Raw genomic sequence first — 27,451 nt, forward strand, 5'->3', positions numbered from 1 at the left:
GATGGCGCCAAAGTGAAAGAGCTGGATGCATTTGACATTTTTGTTTCCTTCAAGGGGTTGACAACCATCCAACAGTAGCTCTATTGGCCTCTATCTACCAGGACGATAAAGGATCATCCCTCTATCACCTTCTATACAGCAGATCAGTCACTGGGGGTAGGGACTTTTCCCACTAAGCTCCTGTTAACTCTGCAAGCTACAGCCCTTATGGCAGGATGGTCCTAGCTGAACAAGCAGTGAAAAAGCTTGCCAGACAGTGATATCAATGACAAGCCATGTAATTTTAACTGCTGGATTCTAGTACCCCAACCCACACTCTAGGATCTCCAAACCTTGGGTCTTGCCAACCTGTGCCTACTATCTTCCGGATTAGGTAAGCAGGATCCATCTTTCCAGGGAAAGAGTGCACATTCTAGTCCAATAAAATCTTGTAGATTTCCATGTATAGGTGGGGTGCATGGAACTCAGTTTGGTTTGGTCACCATCCAAGGATGTACACTCCACGTTTCTAAGCCAGTCAGGAACCTTGGTGTCTTGTTTTACCCTCAAATATCCTTCCCACCCCACATCCGTGCCATAATCCACTCTGCCTTCCCCCACTTCTGCAACATTGCTGGGCTCCATCACTGTCTCACATCGCAGGCCCCCGAGACCCTCGTACATGCCTTCATAACATCTAGGTTTGACTACGCAAACTCCCTGCTTGTTGGCCTCACCACCTCCCACCTCCATAGGCTGCATTTCATTCAGAACTCTGCAGCCCATGTCCTCTCCCGCACTAGGCTCCGCGACTCTATCACCCCCATCCTCACCCCACTCCACTGACTTCCCATCACACAGAAGTTACAGTTCAAGATCCTGGTCCTCACTTTCAAAGCCCTCCATGGCCTTGCTCCCCGCTACTCATGTGACCTTCTAACCCCCTACCAACCTACCTGCACCCTCCACTCAGTGGACTCCAGCCTGCTTCACATCCCCCACCTCGCCTGCCCCACGATTGGTGGGCAGGCCTTCTGCCACTCTTCCCCCACCCTCTGGAACTCCATCCCGCAGTCCCTCCGCCTCGCTCCCTCTCTTGCTTCGTTCAACCATCTCCACTGTTTCTACGCCTTGCCCATCCTCTCCTCAAACTCCAACTGTAGGAGATGCTGGACTTCCTCAAATCCAAAATCGAGGGGATACGTTCAGCCACCTCTGCCCCATCCACCGCCAGCCCCACATCACCTCTCCCTCATGATCCACCTCCCACCCATCCCTCTCTATACTCCTTTGACCCTATCTCTCTCTCCTCCCTCACCGCGATTGTTAGCAAACTCAAACCCACCATCTGCTCCCTGGATTCCATCCCCACCTCTCTCCTCATCTCTCAGCTCCACGTTCTGGCCCCTCTCCTGTCCGATGTCATCAATCTCTCCTTGTCCATCGGTTCAGTACCCACCAGCCGTTATCACCCCCATCCTGAAAAAACCTTCCCTGGACCCATTTCTCCTCTCCAGCTACCGCCCCATCTCTAACCTCCCATTCCTCTCCAAGGTCCTGGAATGAGTCATCCGGTCCCAGCTCCACTTCTTTCTCTCTCGCCATTCCCTCTTTGAACCCCTCCAATCCGGCTTCCGCGCTGCCTACAGCACAGAAACAGCCCTGGTCAAAGTCACTAATGACATTCTGAACATCTGTAATCAAGGCTCCCTCTGCCTCCTTGTCCTTCTCGACCTCTCTGCCGCCTTTGACATACTCCATCCCCATACATCGCCTCTCCTCTTTACTTAATCTTCGCGGATCTGCCCTTGCCTGGTTTGATTCCTATCTCTCTCACCGTCTCCACTTTGTTGCCTCTAACGGTTTCTCCTCCAGCCCCCTCACTGTCACGTCTGGCGTCCCCCAGCTCTGCCCTTGGCCCTCTCCTCTTTAATATCTACATGCTCCCCCTTGGTGCTCTGAGATGCCATCCGGTGTGGAGGGTGTTATATAAATCCAAGTTGTTGTTGTTGTTGGTGGTGACATCATCTGCAGATATGGGGTCAACTTCTATAGGTATGACATCCAACTCTATCTTTCTGCCTCCATCCTCAACTCCAGGACGATTGCTGTCCTGACAGACTGCCTGTTGGACATCAAGTCCTGGATGAGGGCAAATTTCCTACAGTTGAATGTGAACAAGACTGAGGGCCTCCTGATTGGCTCGCCTCAGTGCCTCAGCACCTCAGGCTCCGGCAACATCAACCTCCACAGTTGCACACTTCAACTCACCAAACCAGTCAGGAACCTAGGTGTCTTGTCTGACCCTCAACTATCTTTTCTTCCCCACATCCAAGCCATGACCTGCTCTGCCTTCCCTAACCTCCGTAACATCGCCCGACTCCGCCACTACCTCACCCCTCAGGCCACTGAAACTCTTGGTCATGTCTTCATCACCTCCTGGCTCGACTATGCAAACACCCTGCTTGTCGGCCTTCCCAACTCTTCCCTCCACCGGCTGCAGATAATCCAGAACTCTGCGGCCCATGTCCTCTCTCGCACCAAACTCCGTGACCCCATCTCCCCCATTATTGTCTGACTCCATTGGCTCCCTATCCTTCAGAGGATCCAGTTCAAGATCCTGGTCCTCACCTACAAAGCCCTCCATGGCCTCGCCCCACCCTACCTCTGTGACCTCCTAACCCCCTACCAACCCGCCCGCTCCCTCTGCTCAGCCAGCTCTGGCCTGCTCCACGTCCTCCGACCCACCTGCCGCACCATTGGCGGGAGAGCCTTCAGCCATTCTGCCCCAACCTCTGGAATTCCATCCCCCAATCACTCTGCATTGCCTCCTCTACACAACCCTCCTCTTCGACTATGCCAACGGGCCCCCACACCCTTCCTCTCCCCTCCCTCTCCCCACTGACCCCAGCTTGGGTCTGAAATGCTGTACACTGTCCAGCGCCTTGGAAGGTCCTCCCGAAGTGAAAGGCGCTATACAAATGTAATCTTGCTGTTGTTGTTGTTCAAGTCCCGCCTCAAGACTCTCCTCTTTGACTGTGCCTTCGGTCTCCCTCCTTCCCCCCCACCCTCCCTGATCCCGACCCCCAGCTAGGATCTGAAATACTGATGGTCCAGCTCCTTGGGACGTCCTCCCAATGTGAAAGGCACTATTTCAATGTAAATTTGTTGTTGTTGGTTTGGATACTCCTAAGCATGGTGATGATTTTCCGCATGTGTCAGCTGACTTAAATAAAGTCATTCCCTGTACCCCAGGAGGATAACGATCTATTTGGCCTTTATAGAATAAGATGAAAATCACTTTCCTGTATCGCCCTTGAAAGACTGAAATGCGAATCAGTCCTCTCTTTTGCAAATGACAGATTATTTGTCTTGTCATATAAACTGAGAATCATTCCCCTCTGTCACCTTCTGTAGACTGGGATGAGAATCAGTTGCCACTGAAATCCACTTGATAATCCCCTCTCTTATCTTTATCACCCCCATAGACTGAGATGATAATCACCCCCTCTATTGCCTCCTATAGAGTGAGATGATAATACCCCTTCTACAGAATATTTTCTTTATGGGAAGAAATTAAGAACTGTGGAGATCAAAGAGATTTGGGTGTCCAAATCCACAAATCACTAAAAACTAGTTCCCAGGTGCAAAAAGTAATCAAAAAGGTGATTGGGATGTTGGCCTTTACCTGAAGGGGCCTGGAATACAAAGGGGAGGAAATGATGCTTCAGCTGTAAAGAGCATTAGTCAGACCCCATCTGGAGACTGCGTTCAGTTTTGGGCACCACACCTCAGGGAAGATATATTGGCCCTGAAGGGGGTACTGCGCAGGTTCACCATAATGTTACCAGGCCTAAAAGGGTTAAGTTACGAGGAAAGGCTGTGTAAACTTGGATTGTATTCCCTTGAGTTTAAAAAATTGAGGGGTGATTTGATTGAGGTATTTAAGATGATAAAGGGATTTGATAGGGTAGATACAGAGAAGCTATTTTCTCTGGTGGGGGAATCCAAATCAAGGGGCATAGTCTTAAAATTAGAACCAGGCCATTTAAGAGTGAAATCAGGAAGCATTATTTTCACTCAGAGTGTGGTAGAAATCTGGAATTCTCTCCCTCAAAAGGCCGTGGATCCATCCATACCTTCAAGAGTAAGGTTGATAGGTTTTTGGTAAGTCAGGGTATTAAGGGATATGGGGAGAAAGCAGGAAATTGGAATTGAAGGGATTAGTTGAGGTACAGATCAGCCATGATCTAATTAAATGGCGGAACAGGCTCGAAGGGCTGAATGGCCTCCTCCTGTTGCTATTGCCCCTCTAGACTGAGGTGATAATCACCCCCTCTATTGCCCCCTATAGACTGGGATGAGAAGCGCTGTCCTCTGTCGCCCCCTGGTGTTCGGATGGCGGAGTTCCCCCCCCCCCCCCCGGGGGGTTGGCTGGTCAGCGCAGGCGCGGTACAGGCTGGGTAGACACGCCCAAGATGGCGGCGGGATTGAATGGTGTCGCAGAGCGGGCGGCGCTCTGAGCAGAGAGACTCAGCGTGTGGTGAAGAGCGAGAGAGAGAGAGAGAGACGCTACCGTGAGGCTGGGCTGTGAGCGGAGAGAGAGAGGGGGGGAGGGAGAGAGAGCCGCCGCCGCCGCCTGGCCGCAGGACACCCTGAGCCCGTGAAGCGCGGGCGCTGATGTCGCCGCCGTGAGATGCCCCGGGGGCCGGGAGTCGGGGGCTCGGCCCGTCACTGAGCCGACGATGGAGGAGGATGTGAAGAAAGGCAAAAAGGTGAGAGGACCAAACCCGCGCCCACTTCCCCTCCGGAGGCTGGGGGTGGGGGTGGGGGGGGAGGCAGCCCGTGACCGTTACTCCGGGGAGGAGGGGGTAGTGTCAGAGAGACCGGAGAAGGGACTGGAACTCCCCGTGAACCTGAGGTGAAGGGGAGGCAGAGTCGGGGCCGACGTTTGGTTTCCGAGGGAGAGGGTGAGGGTGAGAGGGTGGGGCGGCCCTGCGCTGCCGTTGTTGACATCCCTCAGCTCTCGCTGTGAGGGGTGGGCACCGCACACGGGCTTCACTGTGACCCCCCCCCAGAGGGTGGCCAGAAATGACTCTGGGTTATATATAGCTTATATATATATATACATATATATAATATAGGTTATATATAGCCCAAAGGCCACCAAACGCGAGTCCCCAAAGTCGCCCACTGTTACCCGTTGCCTCCAACGGGTAACGGAGTGGCCAATTTAGGTTAGTTTTTTTTTAAAAAAAACCTGTTAAGAAAGAGCCTTCAAAGGGGGGGGGAAGAATTTTTTAAAAAAAAACACGATTTGCAGGTTTAAATTTAACCTCCGCCCAAAGTCGTTTCCCTTTCCAACTCCCAACCCCCCCACCCCCACCCCCAACCCCCCCCAACCCCCACCACACAGCACAACAAAAAACACGCCCCATCGGGGCGGATGGCCGTCTGCTGTGCCCACATTGCTGGGGCAGGAGAGGAGGAGCAGTGCGAGTGCGAGTGTTTGCGGTGAGAGAGAGCGAGTGAAGAGCCAGTCAGTTGCTTATGTCGATCTGTGACCTTACTGGGGCACAGGTTATATCCTGAACTCTTCATTTCCCTCCAGGGCCAAAGTAAAGGAGGCGATGGCTGGGCTGGGCATTACCATTTCCAAGCGTACGTTTGAAAACTTTCACAGCGGCGGTAGTTTTTCGTGAATGGTTTTCTAATTTAGGCGGATGACTTAGTTGAGGCGAACATTGTTGCCCATCCTCTTTTCTGTCAAGCAGCTGTCTACGGTAGCAGGGCATGGCTGTTGAAGCTGCATTTCGGGGTCTGGGAATATTTACGTCAGTTCGGTTTTGTAACTTATTGAAGTACAGTTCTAAGATTGGAAATTTTACTCCGATCTGTTAGTCACGACATTCACCTACGATTAGTCATTACATTTTACCACAATTACTTGTGCAGCACGATGAGCTATTTCAACAGCAGGCACTATATTGAATGCAAAGATATGTCACCTATCAGCTCAGTCTGCCACGCAGCTTTTGAAACATTTCAGCGACCAGGAAAAATTGCTGCTAGGTTCATTCTCGCTTGCAGTGCACAAGAACAAATTACATTTGTTTAGTGCCTCAAATCAGGAGAACGTCCCAAGGCGCTGGACAGTCAGGGATAATAATAATAATAATCCTTGCATTTGATATAGCGCTTTTCACGTCGGGAGGACGTCCCAAAGCGCTTCACAGAACACACTGTAAAGTGAATTGACTGTATATTTGTGGGCGAACGCGGCAGCCAATTGCGCACAGCAATGTCCCACAAACAGTCATATGGATTGAAAATGACCAATTTATTATTATTTTTTTTTTGGTTTTGGAGGGATTATTATTAGGCGTGTGGAGTAAGGAAACTTGCCCAAGGTTTCGCCCTGCCTGGAATTGAACTCAGGTCTCTCACTTGCAAAGCGAGTGCTCTAACCACTGAGCTACAGGACTCCCAACCTGAGTAGGTGGTTGGGATCAGGCGGGGTAGAGGGCGCGGAGGGTAGGGCTAAGAGGGTGACCGAAGGTGCGGTCGAAGTGGTGGGTCTTGAGATGGGCCTTGAAGGAGGCAACGGAGGGTGCGAGGCGGAGGGACAGTGGGGTGGAGTTCCAGAGGATGAGGCTGAAGGCCCGCCTGTCAATGGTCACAGAGGTAGGGAGGAGCGAAGACATGGAGTGCTTTGAAGTTGACGACCAAAATCTTGAACTGTATCCTCTGCGTGATGGGGAGCCAGTGGAGCTGGGCAAAGATGGGGGTGATAAGGTCGCCGAGTCTGGTGCGGGAGAGGACACGAGCTGCAGAGTTCTGGATGATCTGCAGCTTGTGGAGGGAGGAGTTGAGGACGCCGACAAGCAGGGAATTTGCGTACTCGAGCCTGGATGTGATGAATGAGTGGATGAGGGTCTTGGTGGCCTGCGGTGAAAGACAGTGGCGGAGCTGAGCAATGTTGCAGAGGTGGGGAAAGGTGGAGCGAGTCATATAACAAATGTGGGGGGTGAAGGATAGTTGAAGGTTCGAACAGGACATTGAGGTTCTGTATTGGCTCCATAAGATGTAGAGTGCATCCATGAAGGGTGATGTTGTTAGCGTCCGAGGTATGGAGGTGTTGATGGAAGACAAGCGTGCTTTGCTGAGTCTCAGTCTGAGCGGCTTTGATCAGGGCTGTTTCCGTGCTGTGGGCAGCACAGAAACCCGATTGGGAGGGTTCATAGAGGGAATGGTGGGAGAGGAAAGAGCAAAGCTGGGATGCAACGACTCGTACCAGGGCCTTTTTTGAGGATGGGGTGATGAAGCTGTTGAGGCTCATCCTGTACCTTCTGCCCTTCTCTGGGGAGAAGCCACGTAAATAGTGGAGCAGCTCCATTTATTTTGTTGGTGGCAATTTATTTGTCTGAATGTGCTGTATTATGCTACTTGTATGTGCTTTTTTTGAGTTGGGCAGTTCTGACTCGTCTGGTTCAGCATTCACCCACAAAATAACCAGTCACCAATCTTTACAGTGTATCTTGTGAAGCACTTTGAATATAAAAATTATTAGTTTTGCCTATCTCTAGTATTACACGGTTAGGCTGTGTGATTTGCCATGTTTGTGAGTTAGTGTATTTCCCCAAGGAGCCTGATAACAGTAATAATAATCCTTCTCTTCGACATGATATCATGTCATCAAGTCGTCTCAAAGTGCTTCATAAGGTTATACTGTAAAGTAGATTACGCTGTGTATTTGTGGGTGAAACATTGCAGCCAATTTGCGCACAACAATGTCCCACAAACAACCATGGGGTGAGTGGCCAATTTTATTGTTGGATTTGTTGGCCAGATCACTGGGAGAAACTCCCTTCTCTTTTCAAATAGTGCCATGGGATTTTTAAAATCTTGTTTTCATGTCTCAACTGAAGAATGGCACCCCTAATGATGCAAAATATCCCCAGAACTGCATTGGATGTTAGACTGTGATTCTAAGTCCTGACGTGGGGCTTGAACTCGCAACCTTCTGACTCAGGCAAGAGTGTTACCACTGCGCCAGGCTCACACTTATATTATGAAAGGGAAGTGCACTCCAAAGCAAAGGAAATCAAATAATTTTAATGAATACACCATAACTTTAAAGCTGTACTGACAGTAACATTTTCACTATTAGAGAACTAACTTTGTTGAAGTTCTTTTTTTACTTTTGTGAATCACATCATTTTACAGTTTGCAGGCAAAATATGTTTACACACTTAAATATTGTGGCCTTTAGTTGTTCTATCTCTACACTGTATAATTTGATGCCTCAAATTATCAGTCCTATTTAATCAAACCTTCTACATTAGGTTATCTTTGCCGTGCACAAGGTGAAAGAATAAAGCTTCCTGTTCTCTAGAGATCTTCATGGGTGTGGTCAAATGCTAAAACTGCATAGCATCTGCCACATTGCAAAAAAAAGTATTGCTTTTTATAGTTCTTTGGAATTTCCCTTGCCAAAGGAAGGGAATCAATTATTTTAAGTATGGGAGTAATTCCCCACCCATCCTTGAATCCTCCCTCATTCAAGATATAACCAATTGTTCATTTTCTCTGGTAGGGGACTGTTTAAAATTCTAGCAATATAAAGTAACCGAATACATAAAAAGAGACATTTTTACATTTATAAAGGAAACGTTATTGCAGCCTCAAAAATGTCTGTATCTCAGACTATTTTTCCATATTATCATAACTTGACCTTAACTGTCCTTCACCTCGCAATGCGCCAGTGGATCTTTATCAATCAGGAAATGATTTGAGATCGCTCACTCATCACCTAAAAATCTTATTGTCAGAGAGAACTTTTTTTTATTTACCCGACTGGATTCAAATTCGGCTCTTCTAAGATTGTAGCCTACTTTACCACTTCATCCATTTTTTGAACAGGGGAATGCCAATTATCTTCTCCGCTTTCAAAACTTTTCGGTTTGTATTTTTAAGTATAGTGTTTATCGTTTTGTGACCTACATAACTTTAAAAGTTTATAGCTTTAACTTCCTGGGAAGTGTTTGATTTGTTATTTTCAAAAAAATATACCAACATTGCATAGATCTACAGTGGAACCTTGATTATCCACCAGGTATTCTCCATTTTGGCTAATTATTTACATTCCACTGTACTATGTTACATAGAATTACTTAGACAGCATAGCACAGAAACACAGGCCATTTGGCCATACTAGTCGTACTGATATTTATGCTCCACATGTGCCTTCATTTCTCTCAGCTCATTCTCCCAAACGCCTCTATTCCCTTCCCACTCATGCATTAAAAATTATGAACCGTTGGAAAAAAAATGGGTTATTTGTTTGCAATGATGATGTTTTCTATTCACATTTAAACACTTTTAAAAATGATTCCCAAAGCACATTTGTTGATACAGCTGCCTTGGGGATTTTTTTCTAGTTTACCCTGTAATACTCTTGGATCAAAATGTATTGCAAATGAGATTTTGGTCTTAACAGGGATATCCTGTTTAAATCTTTGAAAAAATACAATTAATGAGACCACATTTCATTATTTGGCTATCAAGAGCTTACAGGATCTGAATCAGTCACTTTACAAGTACATTTGGACTAGTCAAGTGTACATTATTCCTGGTGAAACTGTAGGCCAAAGGTGCTGTTAAAATTTAATCTCACTGGGAGACTAAATTTTCTGACCAGCTAAGACAGGGAGTTTCTGACCAGCTAAGACTTCTAGTAATAAACTGCATAATGGAAACTGACAACTGTACATCAGAACACAGATACGTTTCTTTTTTGTGGCAGGGAATCAGCACCAGATATTATAGGTAATATTACTACTCGGTATATTCCTTCTTTAAAGGCTGGCAGTTTTTCTTATGCAAAGTGGTAAGGATAGGATTTTGGTTTCGTGGGAACAGCAGCAAATTGTTAGCTTTACAATGTATGAAAGTGTTTCATCATATATAATTTGGAACAATCTTGCCTCTGGATCAAAATATTGAGTTCAAGCCATATATTTGGACTTTGAGCTCTGATTCCATTGCAGAACTGGGCATAAGTGCTGCATTGTTGGTGATTTCCTTCAGGTGAGACTGTATACTGAGATCCTGTCTGTCTATTCAGAATCCATTAAAGATCCACAAAACTATTCGAAAAGGGAGGTTCTCCTGATGTATAACAGTCCTCCAAATAAATTGGTAATTTGCTTCATGATCTGTTTATAGGACATTACTATATGCAAATTTAGTTGCTTTTTGCCCACAAATACACAGTTGCTATGTTTTATAGCAATTGATTACCTGTGAAGTATTTTGTTATGTTTCAACGTTATAGGTGCTATATTGAATTCAAGAATTAGTATTCAAAAAGGGGCAAAGTACTATATTGTAAAAAATCGATATCTGTATGATGATCGTAGGATTCTTATACTCCCATTTATATTTGTAAGGATATTTCATGTTGAAGAAGCTCTGGAATACCAAGCAGTACTGATCTTTTTGGAAAAATCTGTAAAAGTTCAATAGCCAGATTGCGTGTCTGAATTGGCAGATTGAGGCTGTTTGAAAAAACAGTGAACATCGTGCCAGAAGCAGCATGATGCATCCTATGCTAAATACACACGTGTGGTATTCAGTTATATAAATCATAAAAGTCTCATATTTGGTCCTTGACCTGTGCTGAATAATTGATGCGGTACAATGGTTGGGTGCCACATTCCTGTGCTTTTTTTCCCCATGTCCTTCACTATGGGATGGAACAGTGTCAATATTGTTCCTCCTGATCAAATGCTACAGGAAACCTGATGGAAACTGCATAGTTTGGCCATGGTCAAGGTCAGTACTATGCTTGTTTCTGATGGTTCTCTTGCAGTTGAATACTTGCTTATCCATAAACGTGGAGGGCTGCTGGGGTCAGGGCATGACTTTAGGAAAGGAGTGAGAAGAGAAGAATTTTTGGGCTAAAAAAAATTATTTTCTCAATTTGTAATTCTATAAAGCTTAACACTATTTAAGATTTGATAAGGTTGCCATGTGTGAGGAGCTTCTTCTAACACTTCTCTTATACTTCTGCACAGGATACAACATACTTATTAAATTACTGTAATGATTGATCATTCTCTCACTTCCAACATTGTTTCTGTGGGTCTTTCTCTGGCTTTCTTAAGGGGGTTTTTTCGTACGTTTTGTTTTCAGTTTCATAAATACTACTGTCATTGCTCTTCTGAAGTTACTTCTGGTTCTTCATAATACACCATCTTGCATTTTCCTTGGTGCATCCTTAAGACTTAGAATCAACTATGATACATTTCCTAGAATCTCAATATTATGTTGCTTACTTTTTTGAATGAAATTTCATTTGAAATTATATGTAATGGAATTGACTGAAAGATTTTCTCATTGTAATGGAATTTCTCCATTATCATACATTTCCAAAGTTGTTACACATAACACTGATTTCAGACCATTAGTTGACCTTTCCTCCTCCAACTACAGGCTCTTAAAATCCACATTTGAAATACTTGATCAGTTATCTCAGTTTTCTTTGTTACTATGCACCGTGAACCTCAGCCTTTCATTTGAATTTTTCAGAAAATACTTTGTCAGACACAGGTTTTAGACGGTTTAGAACTATGAGAAGTCTCTGTCAAAAATCTGATTGAAGGCTATGAGGCAAGAAAACAAGATTCTATCTGCTTTGAAGGTTGTGCATTACGGGTAATTCACTAAACAAACTTTATTCATTCCGTTGAATGGGTTGGGGGCTAAATAGACACTTTATTTCCTGTCAGAGTATTCTGCGACAACTACCAATTAAATCCTTTGGTTTAGATCAAATAAAGGTCCTTTTTTTAAAAAAAAAGGAGTCTATGGGTATGGATCTGATGTCAGAATTGGGGTGTAACAGTGAAGAAAAGTACTGGGGTAATTTCTGGGAGCAGTGGAACAGTAATAAAGTAATCTTCGCTGCAGGTGGTCATTTGCTGAGGTTACTAACTGAGAATTGCCAAGAATTTTATAGATTGCTGGGATTCAGTACTTATTTCTATTTTGAGAGATGAACCTGTAAAGATCAAAAGTTGCTAAAATTTACGCCAAACATTTTTTTAGCATTGCAAGTAATGTAAAGAAAATGCATATCTTTCAAAGCCAATAGGTGAAAATTCCTGAAACTCGTTTGAATATTGGTGTGAATTGTAGGGCATTGTAGAACATATTTATAGCAAGTTATTTTAAATAGGGAATAGTATGAGCTCTGGTGTTATGGATTAGCTCAACAGATTAGCTCTGAACAGAACTAATTACATGTTTTGAAGATGTAATTTCAATTGGGCTGTTGGGAGTGGCTGACTTGCACATTGAGCATTCAGTGAATTAGTTACAGAAACATATTGTGGAAACGTCATATTATAGATTTTAGAAAAATAGAACATAGTGTTCTATGTATGTTTTAAGAAGTGAGAAATGTTTTTTGTTTGCAGCTGTCAGATAGGAGCACTCCAGTCGAGACTTTACTTTAACTTCTGATAGTTGTCTAAAGTGTTTATTTTATTTATTTTGATTGTTTAAATTCTGTCTATCATTTTAGAAAAAGAGTTGTGTAGAAAAAGCTAGATCCCTTGGTCAGAAGATAGAATAGCAGAATAATAATCTTTACAATTGATATAGCAGCCCCTTAGATTGTCAAGGCATCTCAAAGCTCTTCACAAGATTTGTAAAAGTGTATTCACTGCGTATTTTGTGGGTAAATGTACACCTGAATAGACAGGTAGAACCTTGGTTTAATGTCTCGTCCAAAGGATGAATTAAGTTGGACCTACCAGCATATTTTTGTAATAAACTTAAATCCAGTTTAGATAGTTCTCGCTCAATTGAATAGCAGTATTGAAAATCAGGTAAAAGATCAAAATGTTTAGTGGAGAATAAAGCCAAGGCAAGTTTTTTTTGTGGAAAGCTTTTTAAAAAAATCTGTTCTATGTTTTTGGTTTGAATCTGTATGGATGAGAATTCCTTGCTCCTTTATTTAATTCAGGAAACAAACCTTGTAAAGTTTTCAGAAGTCACAAAAAAGAGATTGATTTGTTGGTACTAATCTGTTTTGTGATCCGCTTATACCCAGATATCTCTCAATCTTTATAAACTATTGTGACAAAAGGCAAACATTGTGGATGCAAACATTGTGGTGCTTCAGTGCATAACGTGTGGCACTTCAGTGGTTAATATAGATCACTGTGAAATGCAATTTAATAAGTCCCAGTAAATTAGCAGACTAATGTGGTAAATAAAAGGTAAATTTGTGAGGGACCAGAAAATGAGAAGTTCTGCATATATCTGAGCAAGAACATATTGATAATGAATAAAATTACAGTAGTAGGAAATTAATTTCCTGGTTGTCCAAAATCCCTTCTTTTTTTGAATGTTGCCTCCTGCCAGTGCGAAAGCTGGTATGTGTGTGTGGGGAGGGGGGCTTAACAACAAGAATAGCTTGCACTTATATAGCTCCCTCCACGCAAGGTAGAGTCTCAGAGTGCTTAACAGTGGTGGAGCCTGGCTCTGAGCCGCAGAAAGGAGAAAGCACTCAAAACAGGAAAGTCTTCAGGCGGGCCTTCAAAGAGGGGAGAGGGGGGGCAAGGCAGAGGGATTGAGGAAGAGTGTTCCAGAGTTTTGGGGTGTAGTGGCTGAAAGTACGACCTCCGATGGTGGGGCAGAGGATGCGAGGGACGAGCAGGAGGCCAGTGCCTGTCGAGCGGCGGCGCCGGGTGGTGGATTGGGGATTGAGGAGGTCGGAGAGGTAGGGAGGTGCCAGAGAGTGAATGGATTTGAACACGAGAGTGAGGATCTTGAAGTCGATCTGTTTGGTGATGGGAAGCCAGTGAAACCTGGCCAGACCTGGTGAGATGTGGGTATGGAGTTTGGTTCGGGTCAGTATGCAGGCTTAGTTTTGAATGAGCTAGATCTTGTGAATGGTGGAGCTGGGGAGACCGGCGAGGAGTGTGTTGGAGTAATCCAAGCGGGAGGTGACAAACGCATGCACGAGGGTTTCGGCTGCATTTGGGGTAAGGTACGGTTGGAGGCGGGCAATGTAGAGGAGTTGGAGGAAGGTGGTCCTGGTCAGGGACTGGACGTGGGGGAGGAAGGACAGTTGGGGGTTGAACCGGATGCCTAGATTGCGCACTGGTTTGGTGAGTTCTGAGGGAGAGCCCAGCGAGGTTGAGGAGTTTAGATCTGCAGGAGTGAAGACGTTGACGGGAGCCAAGGAGTATGGCTTCTGTCTTGTCCATGTTCAGCTTATGCAAGCTTTTCCCATGTTGTTGCTCCTGTCCATCGTGAAGGACTGAAAGACTATGATGAAAAGCTTGCAATGCCTGTGCCAGCATATCGATGATCCAGCGTGCCAAAGACCTTTTCCAAACAGCAGGAGTTGTGCCTACTTAATTGTAAGCAATTGAACCATTTGTATGCGACTACACTTGCTGCATATTCAGTATCTTGGAGAAAAGATTCCGTTTATGTGCTGTTTAGATTTGAACAGTACAGTTGGCCATATACGCTATATTCATGACATAATTTCTGGATGCACTTTGCTGGCTTTATCGTTGAGACCTTTGCTGCTTCTTGGCAAAATAACTTATCCAATGGCTAACTGTTATTGGTTAGTAATGATGTCACCACCATTATAATGTATTGCATTATTTATGAGATTTTTCATTGAATTTCAGGATTTTGCTGCAGTTTGAATGTTGGAAGTTGTATTAATAACATTGGCAGGAAAAATGCTTGCATCATAAACAAATGATGTTTGGGAACTTAAGTTTGGGACACATGGGCAGCAGTGAGAGACTGAGAATATAAGATATTCCCCAGAGGAATATGATGTTTAGTGTTTAAGAAAATTGTTGCAATGGTCCCTTTCCATTTTCGTTGAAAATGATGTTTTCATCAACTTCAACAATTATGAAGCTCAGTGAAGTAAACTTGAAGGGTACAAACTGATCTTTTGGTGCTGCATTTCTTTCAACATGCTGTCCTGAAGCACAGCAATCCCAGGGAAAAGTAACTAAAAATCACTGGCCTCATTTGTTATAAGTGAACAAAAGAAACGACAAGCTTGAGTTTGCTGAAGTCATGTTTGGTGGCGGGGGAGGGATGGAACATCCCAAGGCGTTGGTCAGTTGGATGTGGACCCGAGCAGGGGTTGGGATCAGGAGGGGTGGGGGGCAGAGGTACGAGGGCAGCTGAAGGTGTGGTCGAATAAGAGTCTTGAAGGAGGCCAGGGAGGGAGCAAGGCGAAGGGCCTGTGGGATGGGGGCAGAGAGGCTGAATGCTTGACTGCTGATCATGGGCAGCGTGGGGGACGTGCAACAGGCTGGAACCTGCTCAGCGGAAGCAACAATAACAAAATGACATTTATATTGCGCCTTTCACATTGGGAAGTTGTCCCAAGGCGGTGGACAGTTTTAGACCCGAGCTAGGGGTCGGGATTGGGGAGGATGGAGGGCAGAGGGGGAAGCAGGGTGGATCAAAAGCAAGGTTGAAGAGGAAGGTCTTGAGATGGATCTTGAAGGAGGCAAGGGAGGGGTGAGGCAGAGGGACTGGGGGGCAGAGGTACGAGGGCAGCTGAAGGTGTGGTCGATGGAGTTCCAGAAGGTGGGGGCAGAGTGGCAGAAGGCCCACCTGCCAATAGTGGGGCGAGCAAGGTGGCGGACGTGAAGCAGGCAGAGCCCGCTGAGCGGAGGGGCGAGCAGGATGGTAGTGGGTTAGCAGGTCACAGAGTTGGGAGGAGCAAGGCCGTGGAGGGCTTTCAAGGTGAGGACGAGGATTTTGAACTGTATCTTTTGAGGAATGGAGAGCCCGTGGAGCCGGGCGAGGATTGGGGTGATCAGGTCATGGAACCTAGTGCAGGAGAGGACACAAGAAGGCCCTTTGGTCCATCTGATGTCATTTTTTCAGAACACCCACCCTACCATCTATCTGACGTAGCAGCAGACAATTTATTAAATGAGTCCAGTGTCCTGGCCTCAACCACTGTTCCTGACAATCTGCTCCAGTTGTTAACAACCCTCTGGGTAAATAAAACCTTCTGAAATTGCTCTTTGCGTCTCCAAACCTATGTTTTCTTGTTCTACTTTGTTAGTGCATCCTAAAGTATTGTACTGTGCACAACTGTAAAAGATTTTTTCCATTTTCAAATACCTATCTTGCATACTGTACTTTCTAATCCCCTTCACCATAAAAATGAAGCCAACTCCCTCTTAAAACTGTTGATACTATGCGCCTTCACCACCTCCCAACATGTTAACTACATCCTGCTTAAAGTAGTTAAATCCAATCTGCTTACCCCTCACTCCATCACCTGCTGGCTCCGCTCGGCTAGCTCCAGCCTCCTATTTGTCCCTCGTGCCCTCCGTTCCTCCATCGGTGGCCGTGCCTTCAGCTACTATGCTCTGGAACTCTCTCCCTTAATCCCTCCGCCTTGCCCCCTCCCCATCTTCAAATCCCACCTAAAAATCTTCCTTTTTGATCGTGCTAACGGTCATCAACCCCTCCCTTTGGCTCATTGTCAGACTTTATCATTGTGAAGCGCTCCGGGATCCTCCCCTGCGTGAAGGGCGCTATATAAATGTAATTTGTTGTTCTAAATCTTGATTCACTCTCCCCTTCTGAGTTTGAAACTCCCTATGACCATATTAAATAAGGTATTTTAGTTTAAATTTTTTGGAGTATGGAAGACTTCAGTAAGGTCATTAATCATCTCCAATGTAAACATTCTCAGCTTCTGAAATCTCATGGCTCAGATCCCTCAACTTATTTATTATTTTAATCACCCTGCATACCTTCTCCAGCTCTAAGGTATATTGGACACAATACTCCCAAGGGGTGTGGTAAAATGCTTTGGAGATCCCTGTAATTATATGGAAGGACATGTGACACTTTTTTGCTAAACTGCCCCAAACCTGAGCCAAGTTTTGATCCAAAATAAATATAAATTATCTAATATCCACGGCGTTCCCTTTATCTACCAGAACTAATAAAAGTTCTATATAGCGCTTTTCACATCTTCTAGATGTCTCAAGCCCGCTCCTCGATAACCACAGTCCTTGCCAGACTGCACTGGCTGCCTGTCCCAGAGAGGATCGATTACAAGATCCTCATCCTTGTCTTCAAATCCCTCCACTCCTCCGCACACCCTACCTCTCTGAACTCCTCTCTCCTCACAACAGTGCCCGTTGTCTTCACCTCCACCGGGTCTGGCCTCCTTCTTGTCCCCCGAATCCTCTGCTCCACCATCAATCAGCGGCCGTACCTTCAGCCACTACATCCCGAGGCTCTGGAACTCCTTTCCTCACTCCCTTCACCTCGTCCCCTTTCTTCCTATTTTCAGGTCTTGGCTGAAGATCTTTCTTTTCGACTTTGGTCACCTTCCACCCCCTCCCCCTGGCTCGGCACCGGGATCCGTTACTGTGAAGCGCTTTGAGACGCCGTCCGACGCGGAGGGCGCTATATAAATCCAAGTTGTTGTTTTACTATTGGTAGAGTGCATTACAAGATGTAACCCAGGTTACGTAAATGAAAGTGTCTCATTGTGGGCAAACATCTGAGCTTCCTTCTAACTGAAGCCCAATATTGTATCTTACTTGAAGAGGTAGTAGATGAAACTCCTCTCTTTCCTCTCCTTCCCTTGACTTTGTGTAAAAAGATCATCTACTTTCTGAAGTTAAACCAAGAAAAGTTTTCAAGGTTTACTTTCTATTTTTGGCTAATTCCCAATTCCAGCCCACCATGTTACCACTCCTTATGCTAGTACAAACATTAAAGCGGAAAGGCATATGGCAATCCACCCAACTGAAGGAAAACCACAGGGTTTGACAGGAAGGGCTAAACGTGTATAGTAATGTCTTTAACCCTTATCCTTCTATGCCACCACTACCAGAAAGAAGAAGAATCCATGCATTTGTTATAACGCTTATAGCATCCAAATGTCTGATCAATTTATCTGGAGGATTTTTAGCCGGAGCACTGTGAGAAACTCCTCTCTCAGCCATGGACATCTTGACCATGACTTCTTGGGTTCTGAAGTTAGCTGATTTGTCAGTGTAACCTATTATTCTATTTGCTGTTTGCTGCCGCAGATTGTTTGGAGATGATGAGCAGTGAATCATCTAACAGCTTTCATCTTCCCTTTTTATCAAATTCTATCCCATCCATGGAGTATGTTTCTCTTATTTTACTTCACGCAAGTAGCACCTTGAATTTATTGCCTACGAAATACAGTCACTATACTTTTGTAAATCCTGTGAAGCGCATTTTGAGACATCTTCATGTGAAAAGTTCTATATTAAATATAAGAATTATTATTGAATTTCATTTACTGTAATCAATCTGACTATATAATTCACCTGTGACTTTCCTTTTGCGATTTGGGTTTTCAGTATACTTACCTAATTGATGTTACCAGCTTTGTTTCTTTGATCACCCATGTGCCTTAGGACAGACAGTATGAGAGAATCTGGATCAGTTTGCACTGTTCTTGCTCAGACTTGAATGGTTATAGGGCTCCAATAACTGCTGATAACTAGCACTATTCGAGGTCATGTTGGACGATGGCGCTGTGTACCTGTCAGTGTGTTTGAGCGGTGGCAAGGTAAAATGCCTGCTAAACCGGCAGGCACTCGTCAACTACGTCAATGTGAACGACTGACAGCTATGTATCAGATACTGAGCCGGTGGTCTTGTCAATCAGAAAAGTTATTCGCTCCAAATGCAACGCCATGCGCTTTCTGTGCGGTCTCTTCAAAACCTGTAGTGCAGACACGAGTATGTTCGTTGGCCACATTAGAGTTTTACGGTGTATATTCACAATGCAATGCCATGGTTTCGTCAGAAGGTTGTGGGTTCAAGCCCCACGTCGGGACTTGGAATCAAATAGTCAACGTTGACACTCCAGGGCAGTTTGAGGGAATGCTACATTGTTGTAGGTGCTGTCCTTTGAATGAGATGTTAAACCAAGGTCCTGTCTGCCTGTTTAGGTTGACATGAAAGATCCCAGTGTACGATTCGAAAAGAAAAGGGGAGTGTCTCCTGGTGTCCTGGCCAACAATCCCGCAAATAAAATTGTACTGCTAATCTGTTTGTAAATCTATCAAACAGGTAATATGTTTGATTGCTATTGGGTCCAAATCCCCCATTGTCTGCCTCTTTGGGATGTCCACCCGACGTGAAAAGCACTATACAAATGTAATTTGTTTTTGTAATTTAGTACCAGAATATATAATTGTTTATAATTTTAATTGCCTAATCTGAAATTAAAAAATTAAAATGTATGATAAAAGTCAACAGGATTAATTTAATTTTTTTTCTCCCCTTTGGACTACAGACGTAGTTCCCGGCAGGGCGAAACCTTGGGCAAGTTTCCTTACTCCACACGCCTGATAATATTCCCTCAAGAAAAAGAACAATAATTAATTGGTCACTTCAATTCATGACTGTTTGTGGGACACTGCTGTGCTCAATTGGCTGCCACGTTTCACCCACAAATATACAGTCAATTCACTTTACAGTATATTCTGTGAAGGGATTTGAGATGTCTAGAAGACATGAAAAGCATTATATCAAATGTAAGGATTATTATTATTATAGTATTCAGCTGCAACACAAACATTTCCATGGCAATGTATTCTTTTGGTCATGATGGCATTGCTTTGGAATGAATTTGGTTCCATGAGATGGGAGAGCAGATGGATTATAACTGCAGAAAAGTGCTCCATCTAGTGACCCAGCACAAACTTATAGTACTATAACTGTTTAACTTTCACACATATAAAGGTTTATTTAAGCTATTCTGTTTTTAAGTACTGAACGAACACTGCATTCATTTTGTCTGAAATGAGGGGACTTGTTAGGCATGTGTTGGGTGGAGGCAGGAGGGGAAAGAAGATAACAAAACAGCAGAAATGTGAATTTCCCAGTGGAATTATGACTATCTCAGTGTACCTAGTCAAGCACATTACTTTTCAATGCAAAGTAATTGCAAATGAACAGTTGTATTTGTAGAATTTTGCAGCACAAGAGGAGACCATTTGGTTCCTCCTGCCTGTGCAAGCCTCTGACTCCCATCTGTTTAGTCCCACTCTCCTGCCTGTTTCCCCCTCATGCCCTTTTCCTATTTTTTGCTTTCAAATAATTAATTTCTTTTTGAAAGCTAACATAGATTCTGCTTCCAACTATTGTTATTGGTTGAACATTCTATATAAGCCTCTGTGTGTTTAAAAAGGAAACTAACCTCTTTGGATGATCTTAAATTTGTCCTCCCAGTTACTGACTAGAGGAAACAGTTTCTCCCTATTTTGCCTAATGAAAGGCAAAATTTGATTAGTTGCCTTTTAAGCTAAATGTTAATTTAGCATAGCTGGAAAATTAAATTTGAAAATTCACTGAAAAAAAGAATTATTTTGGAATAGAGTAGAATTCCACAAGAGCCCAGAGTCTGAAATGCTATCAAGTACCATTTTGATGGTGAAAACCTATTAAATATATAAATTAGTGTTCATTTGTAGGCGGTGCAGTTGCAGAGTCTACATGATTTATTGAGGGGAAGTCAACTGATAAAGGAACATTTTGATCTGGATGTGGTCAGATGCTATTAATAATAATAATCCTTGCATTTGATATAGCGCTTTTGATGTCTTCTAGACGTCTCAAAGCACTTCACAGAATGTACTGTAAAGTGAATTGACTGTATATTTGTGGTCAAAACGCTGCAGCCAATTGCGCACAGCAGTGTCCCACATATAGTCATGGATTGAAGTGACCAATTTATTATTGTTTTTTTTTCTTAAGGGATTATTATCAGGTGTGTGGAGTAAGGAAACTTGTATTTGGTTGTATAATCTGTCTTAGAAAAATGAGTCTGTCTGATTAATCTTCCATCCCTAACTAACTATCCCAATAAAACAGCTCTGATCTCCTGTATATATCTGCATCGATCACCTTCCAGACCTTGTGAATCTAGTTTTGAATTTGCAATATGATAGGAATCTTCACTTTAAATAAAGTTCTTTTGTGGACACTACTCACTTGATAAATTATCCCCTTTTCTTTTTGCTTCCCCCTTTTGAAAAAAATTCCAACACAATCTTTATACAAGACGAAACTTCTAGCATCTCCTATTGAGCTATTTCTGTGGAATACAGACAAACATAATCTACCTTTGAGCCTTCGGTCACGTCCCTCCTCATCACACCCTGCTTGGGCTCTGACTCCATCTCTAGTGCTTTGAAATACAAAATGTGCTCTAAATGCAAGTTGTTCTCAGGGCCTTGGGACATCCTCCCAATGTGAAAGGAGCTTTACAAATGTAATATTGTATTGTTACTAATACAATTTTTTAAATAAAGAATGTCCTGAATTTCGGGAATACAAAAATGCTAGTTAAAATCTCACTATTTAGTTAGTCCCTGCTTTCTGTTAGACTCAGTACAAGCTATTCAGATCAGTTTTACAAAGGCTAGAAGCTCTCAAAACCCGCGTTATAATTTATGAACTCCGTGCCTACCATTGTTCCTTTATTTTTCAGTTGTCTCTTTGTATTCAATGCTGATTTAACATATCCTGAATTGCATTATCCACTAATAACTGAAATATATTTAGATTTTGCCAGAATTTTAAAATGTTTGCTATTAAAGTAAGGCACTCAATTTCTCTGGATTATTAATAGTACTTGCATTTGATATTGCGCCTTATGTTGTTGAGGCGCTTCACAGAATATATTGTAAAGCAGATTGACTGTTTATTTTTTTGAGTGAAATGCATCAGCTAATTGCACACAACAATTTTCCACAAACAGTTGTAGGTTGAGCGACCCAATTTTTTTGGAGAAATTATTACCCCCAGAAAGTGATCCACCAATTTACTAACAACCGGGTTCATACTTACTACGAGGTAAACAGAAGCACGTGGAGTAATGAACGTTGCCTAAGGTTTCGCCATACCGCTCCAATGCAGTCTATCGGGTGAGATGTTAAACCAAGGTTCTGTCTGACTGTTCAGGTGGATGATAAAGATCGAATAGCACTAAAAGAATGAAAGAAAACAAAATAATAAGTAATGCTGCCAGCGGTGGTTTGTTCCAACTGCCTCCACGAACACCCTGGACCCTGCGGCTCTTGGAGTACCCTGGGCCCCTGAAACGATCTCATACCCCACACTTTGAAACGTTATCATAGGAAATATTAACTGGCTCACCGTTAAGCATTCGGTTTGCAGGGGTTATTTTTGGTTTCTGAAACAATTGTAAAAATGTGGAATCAAACACAGATTCTCAGAGATTGAGGACCTTGGGACGTCCAAATTGATAGAGTTCCACTTTCTTGGAGTCCTGTAGCTCAGTGGTTAGAGCACTCGCTTTGCAAGCGAGAGACCTGAGTTCAATTCCAGGCAGAGGGCGAAACCTTGGGCAAGTTTCCTTACTCCACACAGAGCCTAATAATAATCCCTCCAAAAACAAAGCAATAATAAATTGGTCATTTTCAATCTACGACTGTTTGTGGGACATTGCTGTGCGCAATTGGCTGCCGCGTTCGCCCACAAATATACAGTCAATTCACTTTACAGTGTGTTCTGTGAAGCGCTTTGGGACGTCCTCCCGACGTGAAAAGCGCTATATCAAATGCAAGGATTATTATTATTGGCTGTCTTTACATGACCCTTTAAATTGGATATTTTCTTTCGCTGCAAGGACATCTTTTCAAAGAGTGCTTCAGTAGACTTTAAGACCATTATCAACTTTTTTTTAAAAGGTACCATCCAAGTTGAACATGTTATTTTTTGTGACAGAGAATGATTTTTAACTAATTGACCAATTTGGAAGGGATAGAATTGCAAACCAGAATGGAATGATATTGAAGTGTGAACATGATGCACAATACATCAAAACTATATAAATTAATATGAAATCCAATACAGTGTCTTCAGTCACTCATTATACATGGAATAGCATTCATGGACAAGTGACCATTATATTTGCTGTATACATCATTCTGTACAAAGTGTCCAATTGGGATTTGATTTGGTTGCAGCACAATGCACTGATGTATTTAAAATTAATTACTTTATAAACTGACTAAAGAATTGTTAGTTGCTTGGTTTCTAAACAAACACAATACTAAAAATTTGTGGATCAAGTGTCTTATATGCATATGTATATTGTGAATTATTTAGATTTTATACTAAGCAGTGACGTTCTGATAAATTTGTGGTAGTACCCAGGTTGTTTGGAACCGTTGAATAGGAAAACGTATTTGGCTGCAAGTTTCTTAATGCTATGTACAATGCAGGTTATTCAGGGTAGGGTTAACCAGCAATCCTCCCGTGCAATGCAATTTGAACAGGTACAATTTATAATAACAATTTCATTACGGCCAGATCTTAATTTTTACAAGTAGATTTTGTGGAGTCCTGTAGCTCAGTAGTTAGAGCACTCGCTTTGCAAGCGGGAGACCTGAGTTCAATTCCAGGCAGGGCGAAACCTTGGGCAAGTTTCCTTACTCCACACGCCTAATAATAGTCCCACCAAAAACAATAATAAATTGGTCATTTTCAATCTACGACTGTTTGTGGGACATTGCTGTGCGCAATTGGATGCCGCGTTCGCCCACAAATATACAGTCAATTCACTTTACAGTGTGTTCTGTGAAGCGCTTTGGGACGTCCTCCCGATGTGAAAAGCGCTATATCAAATGCAAGGATTATTATTATTTTCTATTTAATGGACACTGGCCAAACCACAGTATTCTTTGGGTTGTTATTGTGCGCTAGGGTGGAGTTGAAAACTGTCAATCTTCAGATCCTGTTTGTTCTAAGGAATTTTAAACTGTGTCTACAATCATTTAGTCGCTGGAAACTTTTTCCTATTTTTTTTGTTCAACTATATGAATGTCTGCAGTTTTACTATTGAAGATTCGGGGGTTGTTTATCTCTAAAAGCCATTGAACTTTTGGTTTAATTGATCCCTTTGTAATTGAAAAACATGCTGGAGCATAGCACTAATGTTACTTGTATTTTAGAACTAGCCTTGTTAAGAGGTTAATATGGTTTTAAGTTGTGATAGATAAGTTACAGCATTTAGCGCAGGAATTGCAGGGGATGAGATGAGCATTTGAAGACACTGCTGAAATTTGAAAAACTTTTTTGAAAGCTAATCACTCTTACCTATCCCAGTGTCTCCACTTTGTCTATTCTAATAGCTTCTCCTCCCGTCATGCACATTAACATGCAGTCTTCTTCAGGACTCTGTCCTCAGTCCTCTTCCCATCACTATCTATATGCTCCTACTCGGGTAACATCATCCAAAGACATGGGGTTTCACAGATATGCAGATGACACCCAACTCTTATCTCTGCCTCCTTCCTCAACTCCAGAACCACTGATTGCTATTCTGTGCAATTGCTTTTCAGACATCAAGTCCTGGAACTCTTCCCCTCCCCCACCCCCTCCCAAAAGTTGGTGTCATCTGCAAATATATTACAATGGGTCTGCAAATCAAGGTCATTAACATATCTTGGGAACTGGAGGGTTCCAGACCCCCAAGACATATCACTTAATACCACAACAGCAATAACTTACATTTATATAACAGCCTTTCCACAGGATAGTGTCTCCAGAGTGTTGCACAGTGGTGGGGTTGGTTGCTAAGCAAGGGAGAAGGGGGAAGGGAGAGGTGACCATAGCGTGGTCGAAGAGGTACGTCTTAAAGTGAAATTTAAATGGATAAAATGGTAGTGAGAAGGGTGGATTCAAGCAGCAAGTTTCAGGTGTTAGAGGTGTAGTGGCTGAAGGCATGACCACCAATGGTGGCATGAAGAGAGGGCTGAGCTGCCTATTTCACCTGAGCAGAGGGGGAGAATTGCAGGTTAACTGATGATAGTTGCTGATTTTTAAATGAACTTTTTGAGGATATAATAATAATACTTGCATTTGATATCGCGCTTTTCACGTCTTCTAGATGTCTCAAAACGATTCACAGTATATACTGTAAAGTGAATTGACTGTATTTTGTGGGCGAAATGCAGCAGCTAATTGCGCACAGCAGTGTCCCACAAACAGTTGTGGATTGAAGTGACCAAAATTATTTTTAAGGTTTATTATCCCCGGAAAAGTGATTCACCAATTGACTAAGAACCGGGTTCCTACTTACTGCTAGGTAAACAGAGGCGTGTGGAGTAAGGAAACTTGCCCAAATTTCGCCCTGCATAGGTCTCTCGTTTGCGAGGAGAGTGCTCTAACCATAGAGCTACAGAACTTCACAATTCTACATACACTATAGGGATTTGAACAGGATTCAGTAGAACTGAAAAACATGTAATGTTTGGCCTACAACAATAAAATCAAATGGCCTCGTGACATTTGACAAAGCATAGTCAAAAAGGAGGGTCATAAGACAAGTTTTGAAGGAGTAGAGGGTCTCTGGGATTAAGGTCTGGAGAGCAGGGACAAAAAGTCTGCAAACTCAATTCACTAGTGGTTGGGCAGAACAAGCAGGGGAAACGGTCAGTATGATCCTCTGCCGCAGTCACTCCTGCAGACAGAATAGAGACTTGCAGCAAGAGTATTATGTGGGTTGTGTCAAATCTTCTTTATTACGGGTAGAGATGAATAGCATCTGGATTTTTGCATATAATGGAAATTTTTGCTAAAGAGAGCTTTTTTTAACCTGCCTTCCTCCCCTACCTCATCTGAACATTATATCAATCTATAATATCAATCAATCAATCAATCTATATATATCAATCAATCTGGCTAAGTATGTGCAAACATGACAATTTTAACGGCTTTAGGAGAGTGCTTTCCGTGAGAAACACATGATTATAGAAACTAGTGATCTGCCAAAGAAATAGGGATGGGGTATGTGACCAATATAGATGCACAAGACCTTTGATCATAATTTACATACTTTTAGTATTTCCTGCATAGTCACTTCTGATTTCCATACTTTCCCTCAAAGCATTCATTCTCGTATTTTAAGATGAATGTAGTGCCAATATGTAAATAGGGTAGAGTAACAACAACTTGCATTTATACAGCGCCCTTCACGTGGGGGAGCGCTTGACAGTGACGGAGTCTGACACTGAGCCGAGGGAGGGGGAATCTGACCGTCAGCACAATCTAAAAGGAAGGTCTTTAGGTGGGATTTGAAAGTGGGGGGAGGGGTTGAGGTGGAGGGGTTGAGGTGGAGAGTTCCAGAGTTTCGGGACTGATAGTGGAACGGAGGGGATGAAGGACAAACAGGAGACTGGAGCTAGCCAAGTGCAGACAGTGGGTGGTGGAGTGGGGTGTAAGCAAATCGGATAGGTAGGGATAGAGTAATGTGGATGCGGAAGCTAAGAAATGCTACTGAAGATTGAAGACAATAGATTCAAAGGTTATTCTTGCCCCCTCCAGCTATCCAGTGCCTTGGAACGTCCTTCCGACGTGAAAGGCGCTATACAAATGTAATTGATCTCCGATGTACTCCTGCGTCTAGGAGTCCTGTAGTTCAGTGGTAAGAGCACTCGCCTCACAAGCGAGAGACCCGGGTTCAATTTCCGGCAGGGTGAAACCTTGGGCAAGTTTCCTTACTCCACACGCCTGATAATAATTCTTCAAAAAAAAACAATAATAAATTGGTCACTTCAATCCACGACTGTTTGTGGGACACTGCTGTGCGCAATTGGCTGCCGTGTTTCGCCCACAAATATATACAGTCAATTCACTTTAGTCTATTCCGTGAAGCGCTTTGAGACGTCTAGAAGACGTGAAAAAGCGCTATATCAAATGCAAGGATTATTATTATTATATCATGCTACAATAACATCAAGCTGTTACTGAAATTAATCCAGTGTCCTGGCCTCAACTGCATTTGGTGAAGCCCATTCCAGCTGGTGATTGATCTGTGTAAAGAAGTACTTCCTGATGACTTTCCTAAATGTACTCACAAACCTGAACTTCTTATGTCCTGTGTATATGAAAGTATTAAGCCATATTTAGTTTGTCTAACCCATTAAATATCTTAATTATCTGAAAGATTCCATCTTGGGGGTGTCTTTGAGGCTGAAGAGCACAAGGTATACAGCAGTATCCTTAGTGCTGAAGATCAGCCTCGCTCTCTCTGCGCTGCTCTTAGGTCCTCGGGGAACCTACTTGTATTTAAGTAACCTGAACTGAACCCTGTACTCCAGGTGCAGCCTGACCAGGCACCATATACAGCTTCAGGATATATCTGGTAATTTAAACTGAACTCTAATGAAGCCCTGCATCCTGTTTTTTCTTGCCTCACAAAGTTTGTTTTCTGCAATCTGAATTTTTAGAATGCAGAAATATAATGCATGCTTTTTACATAAGATTTATTTTCAGTTCTGTGATGCTAGATTGGGATAAGATTGAGATTACAGTGTTGTTTTGATTTTTTTCTTAATACTAATTGCTCAGACAAACTGCA

At 43.2% G+C, this 27,451-nt stretch overlaps 1 protein-coding gene across 1 annotated transcript in view; it reads left to right on the forward strand.

Annotated features, from left to right (window-relative positions):
- The first annotated feature begins 4,569 nt into the window (after positions 1 to 4,569).
- The window catches only part of ccm2 (CCM2 scaffold protein), a 43,339-nt gene continuing 20,457 nt past the window's right edge, over positions 4,570 to 27,451 (forward strand). The window contains exon 1 of the mRNA XM_007904457.2: positions 4,570 to 4,754. Coding sequence (XP_007902648.1) covers positions 4,725 to 4,754 — 30 coding nt within the window. The 5' untranslated portion in view covers positions 4,570 to 4,724. The remainder of the gene's footprint in view (positions 4,755 to 27,451) is intronic.

The sequence above is a fragment of the Callorhinchus milii genome, unplaced genomic scaffold (genome assembly GCF_018977255.1).
Source record: "Callorhinchus milii isolate IMCB2004 unplaced genomic scaffold, IMCB_Cmil_1.0 Scaffold3, whole genome shotgun sequence".
Classification (NCBI taxonomy): Eukaryota; Metazoa; Chordata; class Chondrichthyes; order Chimaeriformes; family Callorhinchidae; genus Callorhinchus; species Callorhinchus milii.